The 25,308-nt window shown below is 38.3% G+C and overlaps 1 protein-coding gene across 16 annotated transcripts in view; it reads right to left on the bottom strand.

Annotated features, from left to right (window-relative positions):
- Positions 1–25,308, bottom strand: part of LOC120515605 (receptor-type tyrosine-protein phosphatase eta-like) — a 210,608-nt gene that overhangs the window by 40,931 nt on the left and 144,369 nt on the right. For all 16 annotated transcript variants that reach the window (XM_039736809.1, XM_039736788.1, XM_039736831.1 and 13 more), the window contains 5 exons: positions 24,765–25,025; positions 14,406–14,660; positions 12,624–12,872; positions 11,978–12,118; positions 9,897–10,086 (listed from right to left, as the gene is read on the bottom strand). In XM_039736809.1, the coding sequence (XP_039592743.1) occupies positions 9,897–10,086; positions 11,978–12,118; positions 12,624–12,872; positions 14,406–14,660; positions 24,765–25,025 (1,096 nt within the window). The remainder of the gene's footprint in view (positions 1–9,896; positions 10,087–11,977; positions 12,119–12,623; positions 12,873–14,405; positions 14,661–24,764; positions 25,026–25,308) is intronic.

Below are 25,308 nucleotides of genomic sequence, written 5' to 3'. Positions count from 1 at the left end.
GAAATTGAGCAATATTTTTTCCAGCATAGAGGAAGGTGGGAGAGGCAGGTTCTGTTTAACAAAGTTGGAATGTAATTATTCATAGGATACAAAGATGTTGTCTATATAAAGATCCCTAAGTAATTTAATCCCAAATGTTTTCCAGATATTAAAAATTGCATATGTTTGCGATGGTTGAAAAATGTGTTTCTCTTGCAGAGGTGCCACAGATAAAAGATTCTCCATCTTAAAATTCTTTCTGCATTGGTTCCATGTTCAGAGTGAGTGAAGCACAATTCAGTTATTAGTATATTGGCAATAACTTGCAGTTATTGGGGCACAAAGCAGCGAATATAAAGAAGTACTCCAGGATTTTACTTCTATTGCGGACCAAGCCTGTGTATGTTCATCTATTTGTGTCCAGGTTTTTATAGCTTGTATGTTTGCTGCCCAGTAATAAAACTGAAAGTTTGGTAGAGCCATGGCACCTTCTGCCTTAGGTCTTTGTAGGGTCGCTCTTTAGATACATGGATGTTTTAAGTGCCAAATAAATAAGGTTATGATTGAATCTAATTGCCTAAAGAATGATTTATTGTTGTATATTGGAATATTTTGAAATAAAAGAGACTCTCAGGAAGCATATTCATCTCAACAAAGTTAATTCTTCCAGCTAGAGTGAGATGAGGGGTTGACCATCTATGCAAGTCTTGCTTAATTTTTTTCATACAAACTGCAAAATGTTGTTGATAAAGAGCTTTATGTTTACTTAAGATATTTACCCTGAGGTATTTATAAACTGATCTGCAGTAATAAAAGGGAAGGTGTCCAATCTAATATTGTATGCTTCAGAACTCACTGCAAAGAGCATACTTTTATTCAAATTAATTCTGAGACCAGAGATCTTTTGAAATTCTGTAAGTGCTATTAAGACTGCAGACACAGTATTTTGTGGGTCTGATATATACAGTACCATATCATCTGCATATAAGAAATTTTCTCTATTTTCTCATTCCTTCTCTGATAATCCCCTTTATCTGATAAGCATTTCGACAGTGAACTGCCAGTGGTTCAATGGTGATTACAAACAGAAGTGGTGACAAGGGGCATCCTTGTCTGGTACCACATTCTACTTTAAAGTAGTCTGAACAAATGTTGTTAATACAAACTGAAGCTTCTGGATTGGTACACAGTATTTTGATCCATGCACAAATATTCGATCCAAACCCAAATTTCTCTAATGTAGTAAAAAGGTAGTTCCATTCAATCATGTCAAATGCTTTCTCTGCATGCAACGATGATAATATCTCTGGGGTGTTTGACTTTGCTGGTGAATATATTACATTAAACAGGCATCAAAGATTGGAAGCTAAGTGTCAGCCTTTAATAAATCCAGTTTGATCTTGTGATATTACCGAAGGCAGCACTTTCTCCATCCTTCTAGCTAGGACTTTGGAGAGTATCTTAACATTATTCAGAAGTAAAATTGGTCTGTATGATGCACATTGTAATAAGTCCTTATTTTGTTTAGGAAAGACGGTGATTAATGCTTGGCGAAAAGTTTGAAGTAGAATTTGTTTGTCTCTAGCTTCTGTAAATGTTGCTAATAAGAGGGGAGCTAGTTGAGTGGATAATTTCTTAAAATATTGTACAGGGTAGCCATCAGGGCCTGCTGTTTTCTCGCTCTGAAGTGACTTTATAGCATCTAGTAATTCTGATAGCACCAGAGGTTTATTCAATTCCTCTGCACTAAAAGTATCTATTTGTGGTATATGTAATGTATCCAGAAATGCATTAGATTGTGTGTTGTCTTCTTTAAACTCAGTAGAATATAAGGATTTATAGTAGTCTCTAAATGTGTGCATTATATTTTTATGGTCAATGATTTTATCTCCGTTCATGTTGGTGATTGCTGGGATTGCATTGCAAACTTCTTGCTTGTGGATTTGTTGAGCTAAGAGCTTATTAGCTTTCTCTCCGTGTTCATAGTAATGATGTCTTGATTTAAAAATGAGTTGTTCAGTTTCTTTAGTTGTCAAGAGGTTGAGCTCTGAATGCAGAGCCTGCCTTTTCCTATGAAGAGCCTCACTTGGACACCTGGCATGTTCTTCATCTACTCTAGTAATTTTGCTGGTTAGCTCTGATACCTTCTTGGTTTCTAATTTATTTCTGTGGGAAAGATATGAAATAATCTGTCCTCTTAAGAAGGCCTTTAGAGTTTCCCAGAGTATTCCTACAGAGACCTCTGAGGACGTATTTGTCTCTAGGAAGAAACTGATTTGTTTTGATATAAATTCTGTACAATTCTCATCTGCTAATAGAAGTGGGTTAAGACGCCATCTGCAAGATGAGGATGTGGGGCATAATGATTTTAGCTCTAAGATCAGAGGGGCATGGTCAGAAATAACAATAGTGTCGTACTTGCAAGATTTAATTGTAGGCAAGAAATTATTATCTATAAAGAAATAATCAATTCTTGAGTAACAATGATGCACTGGTGAGTAGAAGGAATATGTTCTTGAGTTTGGGTTTAGAAACCTCCAGGGTTCTGATAAGTTGTGGTCAGTTATAAACTGTATAATTGTCTTTGCAGTGTCAGATGTCATCCCCCCTGTGACAGGAGACCTATCTAAGAGTGGATTTAAAACACCATTTAAGTCCCCAGCCGAAATAATTTTATGAGTGTTCACATTGGAAATGGATGCAAATACATTTTGTATGAATTCCTTATCATCGATATTAGGTGCATAAACATTTATCAAAATCACTTTACAGTTAAATAAATTGCCCGTGACAATCACATATCTCCTTTCAGGAACAGATACTACATCTGATGCTACAAAGGAGACTGTTCTATGTATGAGAATTCTCACACCTCTAGTTTTCTTTGTAAAGCTGGAATGGAACATTTGGCCAGTCCAGTTTTTTTTGCAGCCGGAACTGACCCTTGCTTAATAAGTGGGTCTCCTGTAAAAATACTACTTTAGCATTTAGACCTGTTAGGTGAGAGAATTCTTTTTTTCTCTTTAATTCGTGATTCAGACCTTTAACATTCTAGCTCACAAAGTTAACTATCCCATCATGGAGACATTGATTCTGAATTTTTGATGTCATTTTATAGTCTTAACTGGAAGTGAGACAGCTTTAACCTTATTTTCCAATTTTCCCACAAATTATTGCCATGCAGCCTATTGTTATGTTGTAAGTTATAATTATAAGGATTAAAAGGATAGATTAGATATAGCTTGCTCACTTTCTCTTCCCCCCTTATCCCCCTACCCCTCAATTTTGCCTCCTCACATGAGGCTGGACCCCACTTCACCAAGTCCCAGTCTTCTGACATACCTACAGACAGAGCATTTCCAAAACAAAACAAGCCCCCCCAGCAACGGTGTTTGAAGATAAAAAAGTAGGAGAGGCATCTATTGCCGATAAAGTCTAAATACTATAAGCATAAAATATAATCTTTAACAGTCTTGAAATATTAAGAGAGTAAACCCAGGGAATCGTGTTAAAAAGTGGCCCTGGATAAGCATAGTAAACCTGTGCTGGTGCTGTTGGGGTCAAAGGATGTCAGCACGGCTTTTAAAAAGGGGGCCGGTGACCAAAAGCAAAAAATAAAAACGTTTTTGTAATTTGTGTTTCAAGTTCCTGTCTCTCTGCCTGCCTTCAGTTGGGTTACCTGTACTTATTTGTCCTGGATCATTTCGTGCGTCTGGATTGTCTGCCATCTGCCTGTGTGGATAAGGACTGTAAGTGGATTCATGGCCATCCTACAAAGAAAGGAGCGCTCCTGAACCCGTACACCCATCTTCACCATTTCAGGAACTACCGGTAGGACTATCTTTACATTCCCAATCAACGTGCGGATCTCTGGACTATCTATTTTCATCATTACATTTCATCCGTTGCCATTTTTCATGAACGTTTTTAATAATTTACTATGTATGTTTTGTTTGTGCTTTGTTGTATTTAATGTGTAATTGCCATAAGGGGAACAGGGTGGTATCTTTGTTTTTATTACATTCTTTATTTGCTGTTTGATTACTGGTTTGCTTTGTTTTTATCTCTGTTTGTGAGTGCGTGCGGGTCGGGCCAAGGCTGGGTTTATCCCTGGAATCTCCACCATAAAAATAAATAAATCACTGTTTCTCGACAGTGTGAATCTTAGCAGCACCGGACCACTACAGTGTTGTTCAATTCTCCTTGTGGCTGATTGACTGTGATGCATATCCAGTTGAGTGCTCTTGTGTTTTCCGTTTTGTTCCTCTTAACCCTTAAACCGCCACAACCAGCTATAGTCGTTTCCCAGTGCCATTTGCGAGCGCACAGGAGTTAATCATTCAGTGCTGTACATTCGTTGAGCAGCCAGCTCATGACCACTGCCAGCCCCTTGTGAGCAGGGGGCTGAATCCCCCCCTAGAAGACATGGACGCTCCTCAAAAAAACCCTCTTAAAAAACGTTGATAGACTACTTTTACATTGCTCCCATACTTGCTGGGCTTACTTGCGGCTGCTCTGTCGCGTGACATGTTTTTTGCACGACACTATGCTCACTTAAAAGCCTGAACAGCATCTGTCCTTTTTGGCTGATTGCTTTGTTTTTCTCTCCTCCCCCAGACATCCTCTGCTCCTGTTGGGGGTCCCGCTCCCGTTGTGCTCCCCTATGATGTTTGTCTATTCTTTAATTTAGAACTAACTGCATACTGAACTTGTTTTACTTCTGAAACAGACATGTTTGTTTGAAGTGTCTGAATAAAGTTCCTGTCTCTACATTCTCCTGTGTTTCTGTGCAATTCTGTGACCCAAGTGTGACACCCTGCAGAACTGCAGCCTGACTGTCTCTGGGATTGAACCGCTGCAGTAGACTAGCCTGCCAGCATCAGCGCTTACCTCTGTGCGCTTCAGTGCAGCCAGTTCAAGATCAGCTGGCTCAGGGATTTACTGAATTTCATCCATGGTGTCAGTTGCACCTTGTACATATTGTTCCAATAGTTTTTTAAAATAGTTTTTACAGTTCATTAGCAGTGTGTAAAATGATCAGTGTTGCAGTAATTGTGATGCTCTTTGCATAAAAAAAATTTGTTCCATTAAAATTTCACTTTTTCTTTGTGAATTGTGACCTTTACTTAAAGTGCAGCAAAAAAGTATTTGGCGTCCAGGGATGCATTAAGCCCCAAGTATGTGGCAATTTAAGAATTAAAGCCCCAAGATGCTGTCGAAACGAGCTGCACCTTCTAAGGCTTCTGGCAATGAAAACGTGCATGCATGAATTACAGTACATTCAGTACATTCTAGCACTGCGGGAGACATAGCAATACAGTGTACAGGTGTATCTTTACATTCTTTATTTTTAGGCAATGTATTAAGCTAAATCTGAAATGAAAATAAAGTGTTTTGGGGGCATATTTAGTGTTTAAACTATTAAAATAGGCATTTTTTTAACCACATCCAAAATTCACGGTTTTTCACAATTCGTTGGTACTCTAGCAACGTAACTCCCGTAAATTTTGGGGGTATAATGTAATCTATAATAATAAAAGGCAAAGCCCACACTTACTCACTGACTGACTGACTGACATCACTAATTCTCCAACTTCCCATAAGTCTGAAATTTGGCAGGCTCATTCCTTACAGCTTACTTACAAAAGTTGGGCAGGTTTCATTTCGAAATTCTACGCGTAATGGTCATAACTGGAATGTATTTTTCTCCATATACTGTAATGGAGTTGAGCTCGATGGCGGGGGGCGGAGTTTCGTGTGACATCATCACGCCTCCCACGTAATCACGTGAACTGACTGTCAACGCAGTACGTAGAAAACAAGGAAGAGCTCCAAAAAGCGCTGAAGAGAACATGCATTATACAATTTAGAAGGCAGCGAAACAATAAGAAGCGAGCGAGTGACACATAAAAGCATATTCATGAGTGCAGCTACTTCGGAAACGAAGCAAGGTGTAAACCTAAAGTTTAAATTAAGTTCATAGACAGGCTGCTGCTGGCGTTTGTCATGCCCACGGCTAATGCAGGATACAAGTTTAATGAGAGGACGCAGGGTATAAACGAGAGTTTTGATCACTTTGTAACTTTGTTAAAATTGCTGGTGAAGGGCTGTGCTTATGCAAATTCTGAGAGACTGTGTTTGTGGGGGGGATTGACAGTTAAGGCGGGTAGGGGAGTGATGTCATCATCTCCCCTCCCATTTACCTCATTTCGCTCTGAGCTGTGCTCCAGAGCCAACGCAGTCTTGCGGAAGCAACTTCGTCATGCTGCCACCAGATACTCACAGAAAAATCCACAAGTTAATACACACGCTGTCTCTAGAGTTTCTCCACACTCAATGTATTCCTTGCGTCCCATTTATACCCTCTGATCTCCCGTTTCAATTCAGATGCCTCTAATTTCCAGTAAGGCTCTGCTGCGCGATGACAAGCAATAAGTCTCAGGCACAGACCCTACAAAACGATGCCACTGATTTCAGGCAAGATTGCTTTTCTCCTGGACAACTATACGTTGCATTCTCAAGAGTGAGCTCGCGCAGCTTCGTCATATTACAACCGGAGTGCAGCCAGAAACTTTTAAGTGCCGGGTCTTAGCTAAAACAAAAATTTCCCATGGTGGTCTAACCTAATCCTCCTTTTCCAGTGATTTTGGAGCAGGACTTTTTTGATAACAAATGCGGTAAACTATTGACTACTCCTGATAAAAAAAATTTAGGCCTCGTTATAGATGGGGATAACTCATCTCAAGCCGTCTCCACGCCATATACAAAGCCGGCAGAGAGAGAGATACGGAAGCCCACGAGGAGGACAGGGAGACTCTTGGAATGTCGCAGGCGAATACGTCATTCACCCGCTCCTCGACGAGTCGGCAGGAATCCCCGCCCCTTGAGGTCAGGCCAGACCCACTCTCCAAGATACACTTTCAGTTTAGAAAAACACCGGCTTCTTTCAAAAGGGAGCAGTGGAATGATGACTCCCTAAAATTTGCAAAGAATGCAGGGGTCCTCGTCAATAGCCAACGCACATATCAGCCCATGCCACAGGGACCTCACTTTGTAATAGAAAATGATCTATTATATCGGGTTGAGTAACATGGGGGTTGGAAACTGTTGTTAATCCCATGAGCCTACCGGCAGCAGGTTTGTGAATTAGCACATGCCCACTTTCTTGGAGGCCATTTGGGCTCCGAAAAAACTTCAGAGTGGATCAAGCTCTGATTTTATTGGCCAGGAATTAACGAGGAGGTTTGCCGTTTTTGTATTTCTTGTCCAGAATGTCAATTACGACAAATTCCTAGGAGGGACTGTGCTCCTCTCGTTCCCCTTCCCTTAGTTGATGTCCCCTTTGAAACAATCAGGGTCGATATTGTAGGTCCTTTTGAGGCCTCAGCCCGAGGACATAAATACATATTAGTCCTCGTGGATTATGCGACCCAATACCGGAAGCTGTTCCCTTTCAATCTAACATCCTATTAGTTGTTTTAATTAACTTCTGATTTCTTCTCATAAGATGTACTTTCGAGTTTGAAATTATAATGCATTCGAATCTAGCAATTTTATTTCCTGCACCTAATACTTTATATCTGTCTATCTATATTAAATTTCATCTGCCAAAAATCTGTCAAAATTTTATTTTCTGTTCTGGCCCCACTGTAATGAGTCAGTTGATTCTACATTATCTGTCATTTCACCTCATTTGGTGTCATCTGTAAACTGTTAATCCAAGCTATGTTTGGAGAAGCAAAATAGAAGAATATTCTACACCACATCTTAGGCCAGGTGTTGATCACTGTCTTTTCCAAAGAAAAAATAAAGACCTTTTGGAATGTGCATCTTATAGACCAATGTCATTACTGAATAATGATGTTAAGGTTTTGGCAAATATTCTAGTGAAAAGAATTAAGAAAGTGGTCCCTATAATTATATCACAAGATCAAAATGGATTAATTAAAGAAAGAAAATCATCATCAAAAATTGCAGCTTGTTGGATGTACTGCATACTCCCTCAGTAACCAAGCTCCCAGATGTTTTAGTGCCTCTAGATGCAGAAAAAGATTTGGTCCAGATATTGTCACCAGGATTAAGTTACTTACTGAAGCAAAGACGTTTCTGTGCGAGTGAACAACATTAACTCAAATTGTTTCAGATTAGAACCTGAAACTCTGCAAGGCTTTCCATTATCTCCAGTCCTATTTGCAATTTACACTATACTGCTGACCTTTGGCAAAATTCAGAAATAAAAATAATTACAAGGGAAGAAATTTGTGCAACAGTATCTGTCTATACAGATGATATGCTTCTGTTCATCTTCGACCCAAATGTATCATTGCTAATCTTAACGAATGTACAGTTTTATTTAACTTTTACAAGATCACTGGATTTTAAATTAAGATGGACAAAAGTGTGTTTTTTCTCCAGTAAACTTGTTAGCATGGAATAGTATTAGGGATGCTCTGATCAGGTTTTTTAGGGCCAATACAGATCACTGACTTCACTAGAATCGTTCATTTCAATTTGTTTTCTTGATCATTTTCTTTTTTTTTAAAACCAAACTCCTGCATAACCAACTATATAAAAAATCCTATGTTCTTTACTAAAGGGGAAATTTTATAGATAAACTGCAGAGCACATGTTACTTATTTATTTTTTATGAATAAAATGAAATTCTGTAGGTTTACTGTCTAGTGAAATACAAATACTAAAATAAATAAAATCCTCTTAAAACATACTTTTTAAAATAATAAAACATGTACAAAAATATTTACCCATAATACACATGCCATAAAAGAAAATACAATTTATTATATTATATATATAATTAGAAGCCACTACTCTAAAACAAATGTACATGTTTATTAAGAATAGACGAGGCAAACATGGTTAGTAAGTTTACAATAGACACATCTGGCTCCTAAAGTAACAAGCCCTTTCTTTACTAAGCATTGACGGCAAATTCTTCTTTATCTGTTTTTTTTTTTTTAAATAAAAATGTAAGCTACTGTACTAAACACAAGCTTGTTCGCCATCAACACCCAGACAAGGAGTGTTCATTTTAATTACAGGACAAATGAAAAGGTCTGAACTTATTCTCTTTCAATTTCTGCAGAAGACATGCCTTCTTTTCTTAAACTAAGCCGTTCCTCCCTATGCACAGAACGACTCATCAGATTCCCTTTTCTCAGTTTATGATTCACTTTCTTTATTGCCAAAGCCAATATTCCTGCCTTCACTCTCTCCAATGTTCTGATTTTTGGCTCTCTCTTTACAGTTAATTTGGCAACAAAATTACCTGTGCAATTCCTAAACTACCATAATACTTTGTGTAAAGAAGCATCTAACAACTAAAACAACTAAATTACAAATTTAGTTCTGAATAAATTATTTTTTGAGAATTTATCAATCACTGATCTAGTCATTTGTGGTTAAAATCATTCAATCGATTGGAGCAGTTTAAACATCTGGAAGTTAAAATTACACAAAAGCTATTTTTCTTTCTGTCCTTGAAATGTCTAGAGGTTTATTTTCTCCATTATATTCTCCAGCTGGAGTTTTTGTTCTCCTCTCCTTCTTGGCTATCTGACATAGCTTTTATTTATTCAAATGAACATTTGCTCTGTAATTTTTAGTGTCTAGTTCCGAGGACTATAAACCATGTGGTGAGGAGAAGCAGGCTGTGGGCAGGTAGAGTAAAAAGGCAGGAACTGTGCTGTGATAAAATTTGAAGTGCTAGAGGGAGTCTGAAGAAGACAAAAAAAAAGTATTGGTAGATAAAATGAAAACAAAACGCTGGTAGATAAAAAAAGAGGAAGAGATATCACAGCTAAGCATGCCGTAGACTAAAAAAAACTGGATTTAAACTTTTATTATTTTAGGTTAACACTATTATTATTATTCAAAAAAGATCTAATGAATGTACATACTTGTATGATTTTGTAGAATCCAATGGACCATTTACGTAAGCGTTGTATACATTTCCATCTCCTATGACTACAGACAATTCTGCAGAATTTACAGTTGTGACAATTATAGTTGCCACATAAGTGTCAGTCTGACCATTAGTGTAATCATTATAGGTTTTGATGAGGACAGATTTGTCAGGAATGTCATTATCTGCAATATAAACAAAATAAGCTCCACTATCATATAGACAATAATAACAAATTCAGAAACACTAACATTTTCAAAAATTTCTACAATAGATATAATGAGGCAGATGATAACTTCTTTAGATCACTGAGTATATGGATAGGTAACTTAATTGATTTTCACACAATATTTGAAATAAAATGGTCCTAAATTTCTGTCTGAATTTTATTCATAGCATGGTGTCATATTTCATAGTGGTCTGAGATACTACACGTTTCACCTTGAGGAACAGAATTATCCCAAGAAATAGAAAATAAGATAAATATCTATTTTGAATAGTTTCATTATGAACTAATTAATGTGTTGAAGTAGAGTTTTCATTAAATATTTCAGCTGTGAAAATTCATGATTTAACTGATACCTTTATCTGTCATTTCTATGTAAGTACAACAGGAGCGATTTCAGGCAGCATTAGCATTACAGAAGGAGCCAAAGGTGTGACCTGAATCTGAGTTCTCATAGTTAACATTCAAACACTTTTAGCAACATTTGCCATCATGAAAAGTTCCAGAGTCTTCTGACACCAGAAACAAGGCTATTACAAATGTTACGCTGTCACTCAGTCAGGAATATATTAAAAGGCCTACAGATTAGCCAGTAAAGAACCCCTGTGACTGCTGCTATTCTGTGACATTTTTCACATTACATATGTTGTTAAAATACAGTTCTAGATAAAGTCATGTGTTGTGTTGTCTTGAATGGTACTTTAATTTTACTGGAGTTATTTTTAATCTGTGCAAATGCTATTTGATTTGAATAACAATGTGTCTTATAAAACAAAGCCAAGAACATGGTGGGTGTGGGCATTATTGAAAATCTGACAGTATACTTTATTTTACAGAGGCATATCACAGTTTGTTGACATCTGTTTTCAATTACAAAAAATAAAAATGATTTTAAACTTGAAAAGCAGAAGTCAGAGTGATGCATTCAGTTCACAGAGGTACTGTGTAAATCAATTCGGACTGATGTATCTTTTTTAACTTTTAGTAGTACTAACCAGCATTGTAAAAACATATAATTGTAAAACAATCAGCTCTACACAAGCTGATATACTGTACCTTTGATCAACCAACATAAAGTGTTTATAATATCTTGTTTCACAAAAAATTAAAATTGAATGAATAGAATGAAAGCATTAACATTTGTAAATCTGATAAACAATAAATACCTATATGCTATGCTACACAAAAATCATCCATCCTAGTTCATGAGCTGCTTGGTATGTAGCGGGGAAAAGTTGATGGCAGAACATAAACCAAAGCTTAAGAATTGGTGTCTTGGTAAAATGTGGGCTTCCAGTAGCAGTTTGAAATGTGTTTGTTCTGTTATATACAGTGCAGTCCATTTATTCAGTTAACAAGAAGATCACGCTTTTGTGGTTTATTCATTAGCTATATTTCATTCTTTTAGTGTTGTTTTTATCTGTGTTATAATATGACAATCAAACATAAATTGCAGTAAAACAATATTACAAAGCATTTTCTAATTAGAACTCAGATATTTTTGTGTTCTACTTAAGTGTCCCATGTATGTTTTCTATACAATGCATATACATAAATTTTGAAGGTGATTTACAACGTGCCACATTTTCCACCTTCTCACTACTGTGGAAATTCTAGATATGTGCAATTTTATCTAAAAAAGCTACTCTATAGATACAAATGGCTAACAGGGCAGAAGCATATATTGAGGTCAATTGAGGCAAGTGCTGAGTTTCCACAGTGATAACAAATGCATGAGTAGGTAGCAACCACCTGGCATAACTGTTAGAAATGTGGTTATTTTAATTATTTCTTGATCTTCTAAATGTCTTTGTTAATCTTGTAGAATTTAAAGATAAATATTTTCTCACCTGTGTTCGAAGTTACTATGATTGCATAATGCAGTACTGGACCATTTGAGCTACTAAAGGGTTTAAAGGTAAACGTAATGGTCTGAGAAGTTGTACTTGGTTTATTGAGCAATACATTGACATCTGGCACATCTGGTGGACCTAAAAAAAAAAACAAGAATATACATATATATATTAAGATTAAACATTTTAAATAGTTACACACAAAATGGCATCAAGCAAAAAACACAAAAAATTGTCTTTTTACTGATTGCTTTCTACATACAACCCAATTCTAGGGTATATTAAAATGAAATCATTGTATTTGTTTTTGTTTGGATTTGTTTTGTAACTTCTCTAAAGAGTACAGGGAAATGATAGGTTGCAAGATATAACATATTAAAAGAGAGATAAACAGACTAAATTGTAAAAAAACTTACCACCTTCAGTAAATCTATGATAAAGCAGAATACTAAACTATAATTCAAGATAATTGCAGCCCAGGGAGGGCAGTCAGGAGACTGTGTTCAACAGTTGTATGTCAGATAAAGGAAAGGACTAAAGCAAATTTAACACAATTGTTTTATTATTAGTATTCTACAGGAGTTACATTTTTTTTTTACAGTTTACCAATACAAATGATCACCTTTATAAGAAACACACTTACTTGTGATTCCTGTTTGGCAGTTTAACACCACAGGAGTACTATTTCCTCCACATCCAGCATTTATTAAAGTAATTGGGTAGGTGGTGAAATAGTTTAATCCTTCAATGACATAAAATGTAGCAGGAGAATAAACTGTATAACTGTTTATGTAAACTGCTGTATATAGTCCACTTGGAGGTTGCCATGAAATATTAAGAATTGCATTGTAATTTGGTCCAAAACAATTTGCGTTTATTACCGCTGCAGCATCTGTAAAGCAGAAGAGAAATAATTATCAGGCTTTAAGTTACAGGAAACCGACAAGTAGAAAAATAAATCTGTTTAACAAAAAAACAAAAAAAAAAAAATAAGCTTTAGATAGATATACTGCAAAGTGCATGGAGAGAAAAATAAATGGTTTATGTACTCATTCATTATTTTTCTAAACCTGCAAAGTTCAAAAAGTTGTGGAAAGATGGGAGTCCAGCCTATCAGTATCAGGCATGAGACATAAATTAGCCCTCATTACACCACATATGCACATGCATTTAATGCAGCTGAAAACCAGGAGAAAACTAATATAGATGTGGAGAAGAGTTATAAACTTTAAACAGTAGCTGGCCTAGAAGTTCTGTGAATCATTACTGCTAAGTCCTGCCCTGCCTTGGTGTAGTAGCTTATAAACAGGAAAGAAGTACTGTTAATCCTGCTATATATATGCTTATAGCTTTGACATTGTCAGGAATGCTGCACAGTTATATTCATCACAATAAACTGGTGATAACTAATTTGATGGCGGCATGGTGGCACAGTGGTAGCGCTGCTGCCTCGCAGTAAGGAGACCCGGGTTTGCTTCCCGGGTCCTACCTGTGTGGAGTTTGCATGTTCTCCCTGTGTCTTCATGGGTTTCCTGGCGACTCTAAATTGGCCCTAGTGTGTGCTTGGTATGTGGGTGAGTGTGTATGTGTCCTGTGGTGGGTTGGTGCTCTGCCCAGGATTGGTTCCTGCCTTGCGCCCTGTGTTGGCTGGGATTGGTTCCAGCAGACCCCTGTGTTCGGATTCAGCAAGTTGGATGATGGATGGATGGATAACTAATTTGACCAACCAACTCAATGCGCATTATTTCAGATGTGTGAAACACTTAAAATATCCTGCATATTCAAGCTTTAGCAGATGTTTTATTTTGTCATATCATTTCTAACCCCTTTAATCCAGACCAGAGGCGCAAGGGTTGCTTGCAGCTAATTTAAGCTAGCATAGGGTGCAAGGCAAGAACAAACCCTAGACAGGGCGAACACACATACACATACACACGCACACGCACACACAGACACATGCACACACACAAAGTGACAGGCCAATTTACAGTAGCATTGCGAATTCATCTAACTTGCATGTCTTTGGATGATGGGAGGGAACCAGAGCACCCCAGAGGAAACCCACACAGACACACGAAGAACATGAAAACCACACAGGGAGGACCTGGGATGCCAACCCTGATCTCCTTACTACGAGGCACCATGCCACCCTTTTTTATTATTAAGAGAAGAAATAAGAAAAAGTAAGTAAAACACAGTTCAGTCAAAATCCAGTCAAAGCACTTGTTAGTTAGTTAGGTTACGTTAAGCTGACAGAAAGATCAAGCTCACTTTCTCGTATACCAGAAATCACATTGCAACAGGTCACTGCTAAATGATCAAGTACAAGAATGACACAAGCTGGAGATTATTGCACTGTTACTTACACATGTCACATCCATGCACTTAAATAGTTTTAAATAGTTTTCAGCTACATTACACTTACTTGTACAGTTTGTGATGAAAATTGGGTCTCCTTCTGTTTTACTATCAGCAGCAACTCCAGCAATACTGAAAGTATAGCTAGTCCCAGGCAACAGTTCGGTTACTTTGAAAGAAGTTTCCTTTGTTAAAAAAACACTTCCACTGTTCATTATTTTTATCTTGTATGAATTACTGAATCTTTGTGGCGCTGTCCATGAAAGCAAAATAGATGTTGTTGTAACATCTGTGGCACGAAGCGAACTGATTGTGTCAGGTTCTGTACATAAAAATGAAACACTGATTAGAAAACTATGAGTTTTTAAACATATACATTAAAATGATTATATTTAATTATAAAAAGTCTTCATGATAAAAAATAAGCTTAGAGAGCAAGGAGTGTAGCATTTAACATCACAGTCTCACATATGCTGGTAACATTCCCGGGTAAATCACTGTTTCTGAGGACTTTCTGTGTTCTCCCTCTGCTCACATTTATTTTTAGCAGCTGACTTTAGAATGGAGTACTTTGACAAAGAAGGTTTAGAGTGATGATCTACTAATTGGACTTAGTTATTATAGAAAGGTACTGTATTTAAGAACATGTACAAAAACAGCAATGTTATTTCTCACCTATAAAAAAAAGTAGACTAGCATCCAAAACTACTGCTTGATCTAAAAAACAATACCTAGAAATATTAAGTTTAGGAAGATTTCACTGAAAGAAAACTGAAAAATATGGTGGTTACTTTGGTATTCTTATGTAAAGGTACCACCAATGCTCACTGGGCTTGACTGAACCTCTGTCCATGGAACTTTTTTCCAAAGCGAATAGCTGTAGCTGCTTATAGTCTCTTCCGATACTTATTATCCTTCACATAACCCAGAGTGATGTACTCTGCAACTAGAGCCATACAAACACACTGGTCAAAAAAATGAGGGGAACACTTAATCATTACAGTCTAACACCAAGTCAATTACATTTCTGGGATATCAGTCTGTCCAGTTAGGAGCACAAGCGATTGTGAATCAACTTCACCTGCTTTGGTGCAAATGGAAGTGACAACAGGTGCACTGGAGAGGCAACAGCAAGACACCCCCAAAAAATGGAAATGTTTTGCAGGTGATGGCCACAGACAATTGCTCTCTCCTTATCCTTCCTGACTGATTCTTCTCTAGTTTTGTGTTTTGTCCTTGTCACTACTGGTAGCATGAGGTGGCACCTGCAGGTGATTCAGGTTGCACAGATAGCCCAGCTCCTCCAGGGTATTATTCATATGTGCCATTACAAGAAGGTTTGCTGTGTCTTCCAGCACAGTCTCAGGAGCACAGAAGAGATACCAGGAGACAGTCCATTACATGAGCAGAGCTGGACAGGGCCATAGACCCAGCAGCAGGACCGGAATCTGCTCCTTTGTGGAAGGAGGAACAGGAGGAGCACTGTCTGAGCCCTACAAAATGACCTCCTGCTGGCCACTGGTGTGCATGCTTCTGACCAAACTGTCAGAAACAATCTCTATGAAAGTGGCATGACTGCCCAACGTCCGCTAGTGGGACCTGTTCTCACAGCCCATCATTGTGCAGCTCGACTGGCAATACAACAATTGGCAGCTCTGCCATTGGTGTCCCATTCTCTGCACAGATGAGAGCAAGTTCACACTGAGCACATGTGAAAGAGCCTGGAGATGTCACCATGAATGCAATACAGCCTGCAACATCATTCAGCATGACCAATTTGGTGATGGTTCAGTGATGGTCTGAGGAGGCATACCATGCAGGGTTGACAAACCTCCATGTGCTAGGCCACGGTACCCTGACTGCTGTTAGGTAACGGGATGAAGTCCTCAGCACCATTGTCAGACCTTACACTGGTTCAGTTGGCTCTGGGTTCCTCCTGGTGCAGGACAATGCCTGGCCTCATGTGTGTGTAGGCAGTTCCTGGATGATGAAGACATTCATGCCATTGACTGGCCTGCACATTCTGCAGGCCTGAATCCAACTGAAAACCTCTGGGATGTCATGTATCGGTGCATCTGATGCTACCAAGTAGCACCACAGACTGTCCAGAAGCTCACTGATGCTCTGATCCAGGTCTGGGACGAGACCCCCAGGACACAAACTGCCAACTTATCAGGAGCATCCCAGACGTTGTCAGCTGTACATACTGGAATGTGCCATACACACTACTGAGGCTCATTATGAGATGGTGTGATGAAATTCACACAAGTTGGATCAGCTTGTGATTTTGGTTTTTGACTTTGATGTTCGGTGTGATACTGAATCCACCCCTTATTGGGTTGGTAATTTTGCTTTACATTGCCTATTGATACAGCATTTTGTTCTCAACGAATTACACATTATTATTACACAATAAAGATTTTCCATTGAATATTTTGTTTATCGAGATCCAATGTGTAATTCAAGAATTGTGTTGCGCAGTGAATTTATATATACACAAAACTGGATTACTTTCAATTACAGTAAACCCCTGCCTATCGCAGAAGTTACGTTCCAGACCCATCAGCGATAGGTGAAAATCCACGATATAGAAAGACTATATAAATAAACATTTTTTTTTATAGATTAAGCCTTAAAATACCCCTCCCACACACTTTAAACACATGAAAACTTATTAAAACACACTTTGTAAACACATATGATATGTGGATGTTGGGCTAAAGATATGAGTAACATTTCTCTATTATAAAACATTTTAATGTCATGCAAGACAAGGCAGTGAGACAGAAGAACCGCTGCTGTACAGGCTTTTAAATGATCAACACTCAGAGCGACAAGTAGAACAGGCATCTTGGCAGAAGCAGCGGAAAACTAGTAGCTGATCTGTCCACTTCTGCTTAACGTGCGTTCAGCTCCCCCCCTTCACAACACGAGCGGGAGAGACACGAAGTAGCAGGAGCATAGTGCACCTCGGGTGGGGTTGAGTGAAGCGATCAAGACCAGATCATCTCGGAGAGACACTTTGGCAACATGCAAGACTAGACATTACAACCTTAGGAAGCAAAACCCGTAAGACCTTTGCACGTCACACCCTACTTACAAATAATTTAAAACAAGTTTTCTGACATCTAACCTAGCAGTTGTCGGAATGCTTTCGGCAGACAAACTTCAGGTGCTTCCAGCTCTTAAAACAACGACAAACAGAAGACGCAGCAGGCCAGCAGATGATCCGAGCACTTCTCCTTAGCATGTATTCAGCCCTCAAACCCCCCACCACTCCTCCTCCTCCATCAGAAAGCGCAGAGCGATAAGCAGAACAGGCATCTTGGCAGAAGCAGCGCAAAGCCAGTAGCTGATCCGCAAAGCGAGCGGCAGAGGCGTGAAGTGGCAAAAGGACAGCTGCTGTACAGGCTTTTATATGATTGATGCAAAGCATACAAGCACAACACACAGCTGACCAGCAGCAAGACACCAGCTGAACCAATCACATATCTTTAGCGTGTGTTCAGACCCCCCTTCACAACACGAGCAGCGTTATAAGTGCCGCGAGAAAGAGATTTAACCACACCCGGGGCAGGAAATATTGTGTTTACTAAAGTTTTAAAGTAAAAATGAAAATAATGCATATGTAACAATTCCAATGAAAATAACAATCTCTTTAAATTGTTTGTCCAGTAAACCAAATCCAGGGGTGGGCGAGCAAAGCAAGCAGGGGGCGGAGCCCCCTAGTAATAATAATAATAATATTAATAAATCCGGGATGTAGCGGGGGTGCAATAGCTGAACTGCGATATTGCGGGGGATTACTGTAACACTAGAATTCCTGAAGCCTACGAAAAAACTTCTAATCCCGGCCCACCTTAAATCCCTTTGCACCTTTCTGTTAAAATTTTTTTTTTGTGTTGTAAATGCGTCAGTCAGCACAAGCAGCAAGCAGCCTGCTATCCCATCGCCCCGCCCACCGCCACAGCTCAATTCGCAAAGAAGCATCTCAGTGCTCAGTGTTTATCTTAAGAGTGAAATGCCTAGAGTTGTACAGGGTGAATAATATATCGTCATTTGGAATACATGCATTTCATGTGTGTTCCGTATCTACAACAATCTATGTAAACATGTATGTTTTTCATGTTTTAGTAATAAATGACAAAATGTAGACACGATCCCGGTCACATGCCAAATTTACCGTTTTGAGTAGTGAGTTGCTCTTATTGTTAACATTATACAATACAAACATACATTTGATTTCTGTCTGTAACAGCCGTGTAAATTTATAGTACTTATAAAAGTTCTCATTATTTTCAATTTAATTCTCTCAGTCACGTTCACTCTCCCACGAATTTTCCGCCTCCCCCCAAACCGCTGATCTGACTCTGATTTCAGATAAAGACGTGCTATAACAAACTTGTGTTATCATGCCACCTCTTTATTTGAAAACACTAAAGGTGGGCTGGGATTACAAGTTTTTTTGTAGGCATCAGGAATTCTAGTGTTAATGTGAACACACGACCTAACAAATAAAAAAATTAGAAAAGTCATAATACACTTTTATTTGCACTTTTATATGCAGCTCCTTGAAAAACTCACACTTGTTGAAAGGAGATCTTTTTTATGTTTAACAACAGCATCCACTCGTGATTAATCGCAGACAACCGCAACAATCATATAATGCAAAATTCAATAATGAACTCAAAAGTAGTGTATTACATGTATTTGGTTTGCCAACACTTTAAATAAATAAGGTTCTTTTAAACAGCAGTATTCCTGTTACATAGTAAATTTACATTTACTATATACAATTTTACATAGTGAATCTATCTATCTATCTATCTATCAGCTAAAATAACTTAAACATTATTGTAATCAAATCAAATATAAAACCAAAGGTATCTGCCACTGCCAGGACATTAACGGTTTATCTAGTTTGTTATAGAAAAACAAGTTACTCTCAGAGTCCAGAGCCACGATCACAACATTATAACAGGCACCATCCAAGCAACAGAAAGTTCACATTTCTAAATCTGTTTTCTTTTTTATCTGAACAGATACCGGCAGAAACATTTTCTTTTATCAGGGAGCAGCATAAACAGTTGTATGTTCAGTAGCACCTCTTTGAGGGGTAATATTTTTTCCAAAAAACTCAGTTTTCTGAAAAGCGCACAAAGCAATGGTTTCACACATAAATTAACAGAAAACGTCTGTTGCTGCCTGTTGTGGGCGCCTGCTTGCAGTGTGTGGCAGCAGCGGCTGCACAGGGGACGGCTCGACGACCAGTAGGAATGCACGGTGGGCTGGCTGCCTGACTGTCTTTGTGAGACAGGTGCGCGGGGGTGGCAGTTGCAGTGAGACACAATATGGTTTGTACCACCTGTCATCGTAAGTGTCTGTCCTCCAAGGCGAATGTTGCCATAGGTGCATCATCTACACGAAAGTGTTCAGCACCACAATCAGCTGAGGACCAATCAGCTGATCCCGGTACCTCACGTTCATTTTCGATCTACATCTCCAGATCACTTGCATCAAAATTGGAGTCAGACAAATTAGAGTTTGATTCAGCGATAATACAAAAAAAGTCATCCATGAATTATTTTGCTTTGTGCATTCACTTTGGTATCTCTCCACATGCCATTTTAGAAGCTGTTAACTTTCCTTCTAGGAAAAATGTATCGAAAAGCACTGTAACAAGAAGATCACTGATCTCTATCGATCACTAGCGAGACTAAGGCTTTCAAAATAATAATAATAATAACTAGCAAAATACCCGCGCTTCGCAGCGGAGAAGTAGTGTGTTAAAGAAGCAATGAAAAGAAAAGGAAACATTTTGAAAATAACGTAACCTGATTGTCAATGTAATTGTTTTGTCACTGTTGTGAGTGATGAGTGTTGTTGTCATATATACATACATATATATCTACATATATACACACACATATATACACACATATACATACATACACACACATATATATAAACATATATATATACATATACATACATATCTACATATATACACACACAGCTATTTCGTATCAGTGCAATACGCTGTTTGTTAAAACGGTTGACTCTCGCTCTTACGTGCAATAACAAATCAAATCATTCAGTTGTCTTTGCTCATATGTCATTTTAGAGCTGGACGCCTGGCATCTTTTTTTGGCCACAGGTTCGTTTCTGTTTGCTGTGAGGTTCTGTGTTGTGGAGATTCTCAGGATGGATTGCAGGTGCTCATCAGTGAGGCGACTCCTGTGTGCTGTTTTGTTAGTCTTTATCACTGAGAAGAGCTTCTCACACAGATATGTGCTACCAAACATGCACAAGGTTCGAGCCGCATGTAGACGGACTTTTTTTGTTCTTCAAAGTCACCAAAGCGCCGTGCAAACTCAGTGCGCAATAACTGTAGTAAGCGGTAAGTGTTGGCAAGGCAGCTGAAGCGCTGCATTATGGGATCTGTAGTTTATTGTGTTACCAGCGCTTCATATACCAGGGCTTTAATAACAATAATACAGTATATAAAATGATCTCGGGCGGATATAATTACACGCCGGGCCGGATGTGGCCCGCGGCCCTTGAGTTTGAAACATATGGACTAAATAGAACTTGAAAAGATATATTTTTTCAAATGTGATCGCAATTCAGATAGAGTTGACGCAAGACTACAGCCTGCATGCCTCAATGAGTCATCCTCCCCTCGCACTTACTTTTTTACCGTTCATCTAATGAATACACTGAGTATGGCTTTACCAAAACAATCATTGATGGCGAATAAAGTATCCATTATTCGAGTATGTAGAGCGGGATATATATATATATATATACATATATATATACCCGTATCGCAGCGGAGAAGTAGTGTGTTAAAAAGGTAGAAAAGAAAAGGGAACATTTTAAAAATAACGTAACATGACTGTCAATATACAGTATTTGTTTTGTGAGTGTTACTGAGTGTTGCTGTCATCAAGGATTTGATTATCATTATTTCTTTCAATCAGGTTCGTATTTGTAGGATGTGTTGTGTTCAAGTTACATTCCGTGTTTGTCAATCGTTGTAAAGATGACAGGTTTCATTCATCGATTCGTTTCTTACTGCATCAATAAACAGCTCGTCTTCTTCTTTATCTGAGACCTGACACACTGCATGCACGGGTTTTTTTACACTGTCTTCCTTTAGCGGGACATTGACTTTTCCACCGTGTGCTTTGTTTCCGCAGTAGCTGGATTTATGAATATGCTTATCAGACGCTTCATATTTTTTGCTGCCTTTTCAATTGTGTAATTCGGTTTTGTTCAGCTCTTTGGAACTGTTGCTTTTTATCTGTGCACTGCGTCAGTTCACGTGAGCCGCTCAGTGTACATGCATTGAAGGTTCCCAGCTGTGCTGGTGCCATCTCGTGCTATGTCCATGGCTGTATTTAATGTTACCTTAGTCCTGGCACTTAAAACTTTCTCTCGCAGTTTCGCTGAGTTTGTGTCAAACACCACCCTGGCCATCTCATCTTCCTCTCCATAAGCACAGTCCTTCACCCGTGAATATTTACCCGTGGCAGTTTGCTATTGGATTGCCGCTGACGGACGGCCTTATATGGGCAGGCACTAAATTACAAACGCCAGTGGCAGCCTGTCTATGAACTTAATTTAAAGTGTAGGTTTACATCGTGCTTTGTTTCTGAAGTAGCAGAACTCATGAATAAGGTTGTATATGTCACTCGCTCGCTTCTTATTGTTTCGCTGCCTTCTCAATTATATAATGCATGTTTTCTTGAGCGCTTTTTGAGGTCTTCCTGGTTTTCTATGTACTGCGTGATTACGTGGGAGGCGTGATGATGTCACACGAAACTCCGCCCCCACGGCGTTGAAGCTCATCTCCATTACAGTAAATGGAGAAAAACTGCTTTCAGTTATGACCATTACGCGTAGAATTTCGATATAAAACCTGCCCAACTTTTGTAAGGAAGCTGTAAGGAATGAACCTGCCAAATTTCAGCCTTCCACCCACACGGGAAGTTGGAGAATTAGTGATGAGTCAGTGAGTGAGTGAGTGAGTGAGTGAGTGAGGGCTTTGCCTTTTATTAGTATAGATAATAACAAAAACTGCATTAATGCACGATAAAATCATTTCTGGTGTTAATTAATGAATGAGTTAACGCAATAATAATGCATTGACTTGCCAAGCCCTAAAAATTAGCAAAACAAGTCTGGAAAAAAGAAATGAAACTGATGCACCACTTTCCCTGATTTTACTATCAATACATTCCTACATAGAACTATATATTTACGAAGCCATTTATTCTTACTATAAAGGGAAATCGCTGCAAAAAACTTTGGAGTAGACATCACAGTCGTGCCAAAATATATTACAGGCTGTCACAGATGTCTGGGGTTCTTACCTGGCCGGGATGCCTGGAAGGACTGGAAGTTTCCGGGCCACGAAGGGGCAACCGCCCTGGACTAGGAGAGGACCACGGGAGAGGAGCAAAGAGGTTCTGGCCTGTTGGGACCTGTGGCCACCGCCAAGGGGCGCCTTAAGCCTCATGGGACCCGGAGAACTGTTACATCCACCACACCAGGCAAGATGGCACATGACCTGCCAGGGACGCCCAGAGTGATTCCGCTACACCAGGAAGTGCACCCAGAAGGTCATCATTAGCCACCTGGAGCACATCCGGGTGGGAATAAAAGGGGTCGCCTTCATACAGCTGAGGAACTTGAGTCGGGAGTGGGAGCAGGACAAAGCATCCAGGAGGAGACAGGCGACCAAGGACTGAGGAACAGAAGTGATTATTGTGGTGATTAATTAGCTGTGTGCATTGTGTCGTGTTCGAGACTGTGAACTGTACTTAGTATTGATTAATAAACCTGTGCCTTTTTATAAAGATGTGTGTCTCCGACTGGTGGTGTCCAGGCAAGTCTCACAAGGCAAATTAATTCAACAATAACAAAATCCAAAGAGTTTGTGCATGGGACATAAAGCTAAAATAGTCCTCAACTTTGCTGAATTCTAAAATGCAAAATGCCCCCTTTGAAAGAGACAGCTGCTGGTACACAGACCGACTCCTAAGAGTCAGACCCAAACTTTACTCCTACATAATGGCAACACATCATATTCACTAACTTGTAAATGCCGTGATGGTAGCAGAATCGCTAACTGTTAGATAATCTCCAGCAGCTGCTAAAGCAAAAAAGGTCTGTCACATCAATACATGTGTTTTGTTAACAACTTGTTTACTTTGCCCAGTATTTGAAAAATTTATTTTGTAAGTGACATTTCCTCCTAGTGGTGCAAACAAGCAAAAATATGGATACTGTTGTCACATTGCTAACAGCAGGAGAAGTGTCTGAGCCAGGTTCTGTAATAAGAAGATTGCATTATTTTAAAAGCCTATGATTTCAATAAGGAAGGTGGATGAAGTTTACAAAATGTTTTCAAAAAAGAAATGATCAGTTTACTCAAAAATCTCAGAGAAATACCCAAAGTTATCAATGGAAAGCAATTTCCACATTTACTTTCTCCAAGCAAACTATGAAACTTCAGTCTTTCCAAAGTAACATTCATTCATACTAGGAAGAAAAATACATCTCATTATAAAATTTTAAACCTATTTTCAAGCAAACTACGAAATTTTCATTACAATAAGACCACTGGCAGATCATTAAAAACACAGGAGCATTTGAATCGTCAAGACTAACAAACTGAATTATTAATAAAAAATCCTACTAAGAAAGGTACATAATACAAACTGAATCTGTTCTATAGGAGTCAGAGAAAACTTTCTAGCGATGATGTAAAAAGTGTTGAAAACGCTCACATTAAAGATGTAATAATATTGTTAGAATTTTTCAATCCAGGTAGTGAACAACATTACTGGAAATAAAATACAATGCATTAAGGAAACAAAAAATACATCAAACTCTGTTAGTGAAAGCTGTGAAAAAAAAAGAAATTCTTAAATGAAAAAATAAAAATATAACACAAAACTTTGATGAAAATGAAAAAAATATTATATTTGAGGAAAAGGAGCAAAAGCCATTTGAAACAAGAAAAAGACACTCATGGACAAGTTTTACTCATTTAACTTTCATAACAATCCTCCACAGAATTTTACATTTCCAAAGCCATTTATTTTTATTTCAAGGGCACTGGGGGGAAAAGAAGGCAAATAACTTTGGATTAGATAGTATTGTGGTACCTGAAAAAAGGAATAGCAAAGGTTCACAAATGCCTCTTCAAAATTCTTTTCTCAAAAGCATGACAAATGAAATAATTAAGTAATCTAATTATAAACTGGCACAGTAAGTAAACCTACCTAACAGTAGATTTAGGTGTTGTTCAATTCAAAAATCCAAAAAGCCCCTTCTACGAGCAAAACCTGCTAGTACACAGACCCAATTCCAAAAAATTACTTTACCACGATGTGAACACATTAAATTCACTCACTTGTAAATGCTGTGATGGTTGCAGAATCACTAATTGTTGTATTATCTCCAGCAACTGCAAAAACAGTGAAGGAATAGGATGTTGAAGAGTTGAGGTTGGTCACATTAAGGCAAGTTTGATTGGTAAGAAGTTGTTCGGTTTGTCCACTGATTGAAAAATTAACTCCATAGGAAACATTTCCTCCAAGTGGTGAAACCCAGCACAGAAATATAGAAGATGTTGTCACACTGGTAACAGTAGGTGAAATAACTGGGCCAGGACCTGGAAATTCAAATAAAAAATAAAATATTATTTTCAAATTTTATGACTTAAATAAGACATTTTTCTTCTAGACAGACAGATAGATAGATAGATATGAAAGGCACTATATTATAGATAGATAGATAGATAGATAGATAGATATGAAAGGCACTATATTATAGATAGATAGATAGATAGATAGATAGATATGAAAGGCACTATATAATAGATAGATAGATAGATTGCATCCTGAAATGATGACATTTAATCAAATATTTAGCTTAAGCCAGTATGGCATTAGATC

The sequence above is a fragment of the Polypterus senegalus genome, chromosome 1 (genome assembly GCF_016835505.1).
Source record: "Polypterus senegalus isolate Bchr_013 chromosome 1, ASM1683550v1, whole genome shotgun sequence".
In the NCBI taxonomy this organism is placed as follows: Eukaryota; Metazoa; Chordata; class Cladistia; order Polypteriformes; family Polypteridae; genus Polypterus; species Polypterus senegalus.
Note: the sequence above shows the minus strand (reverse complement) of the source record. Positions and strands in the feature narration are given on the sequence as shown.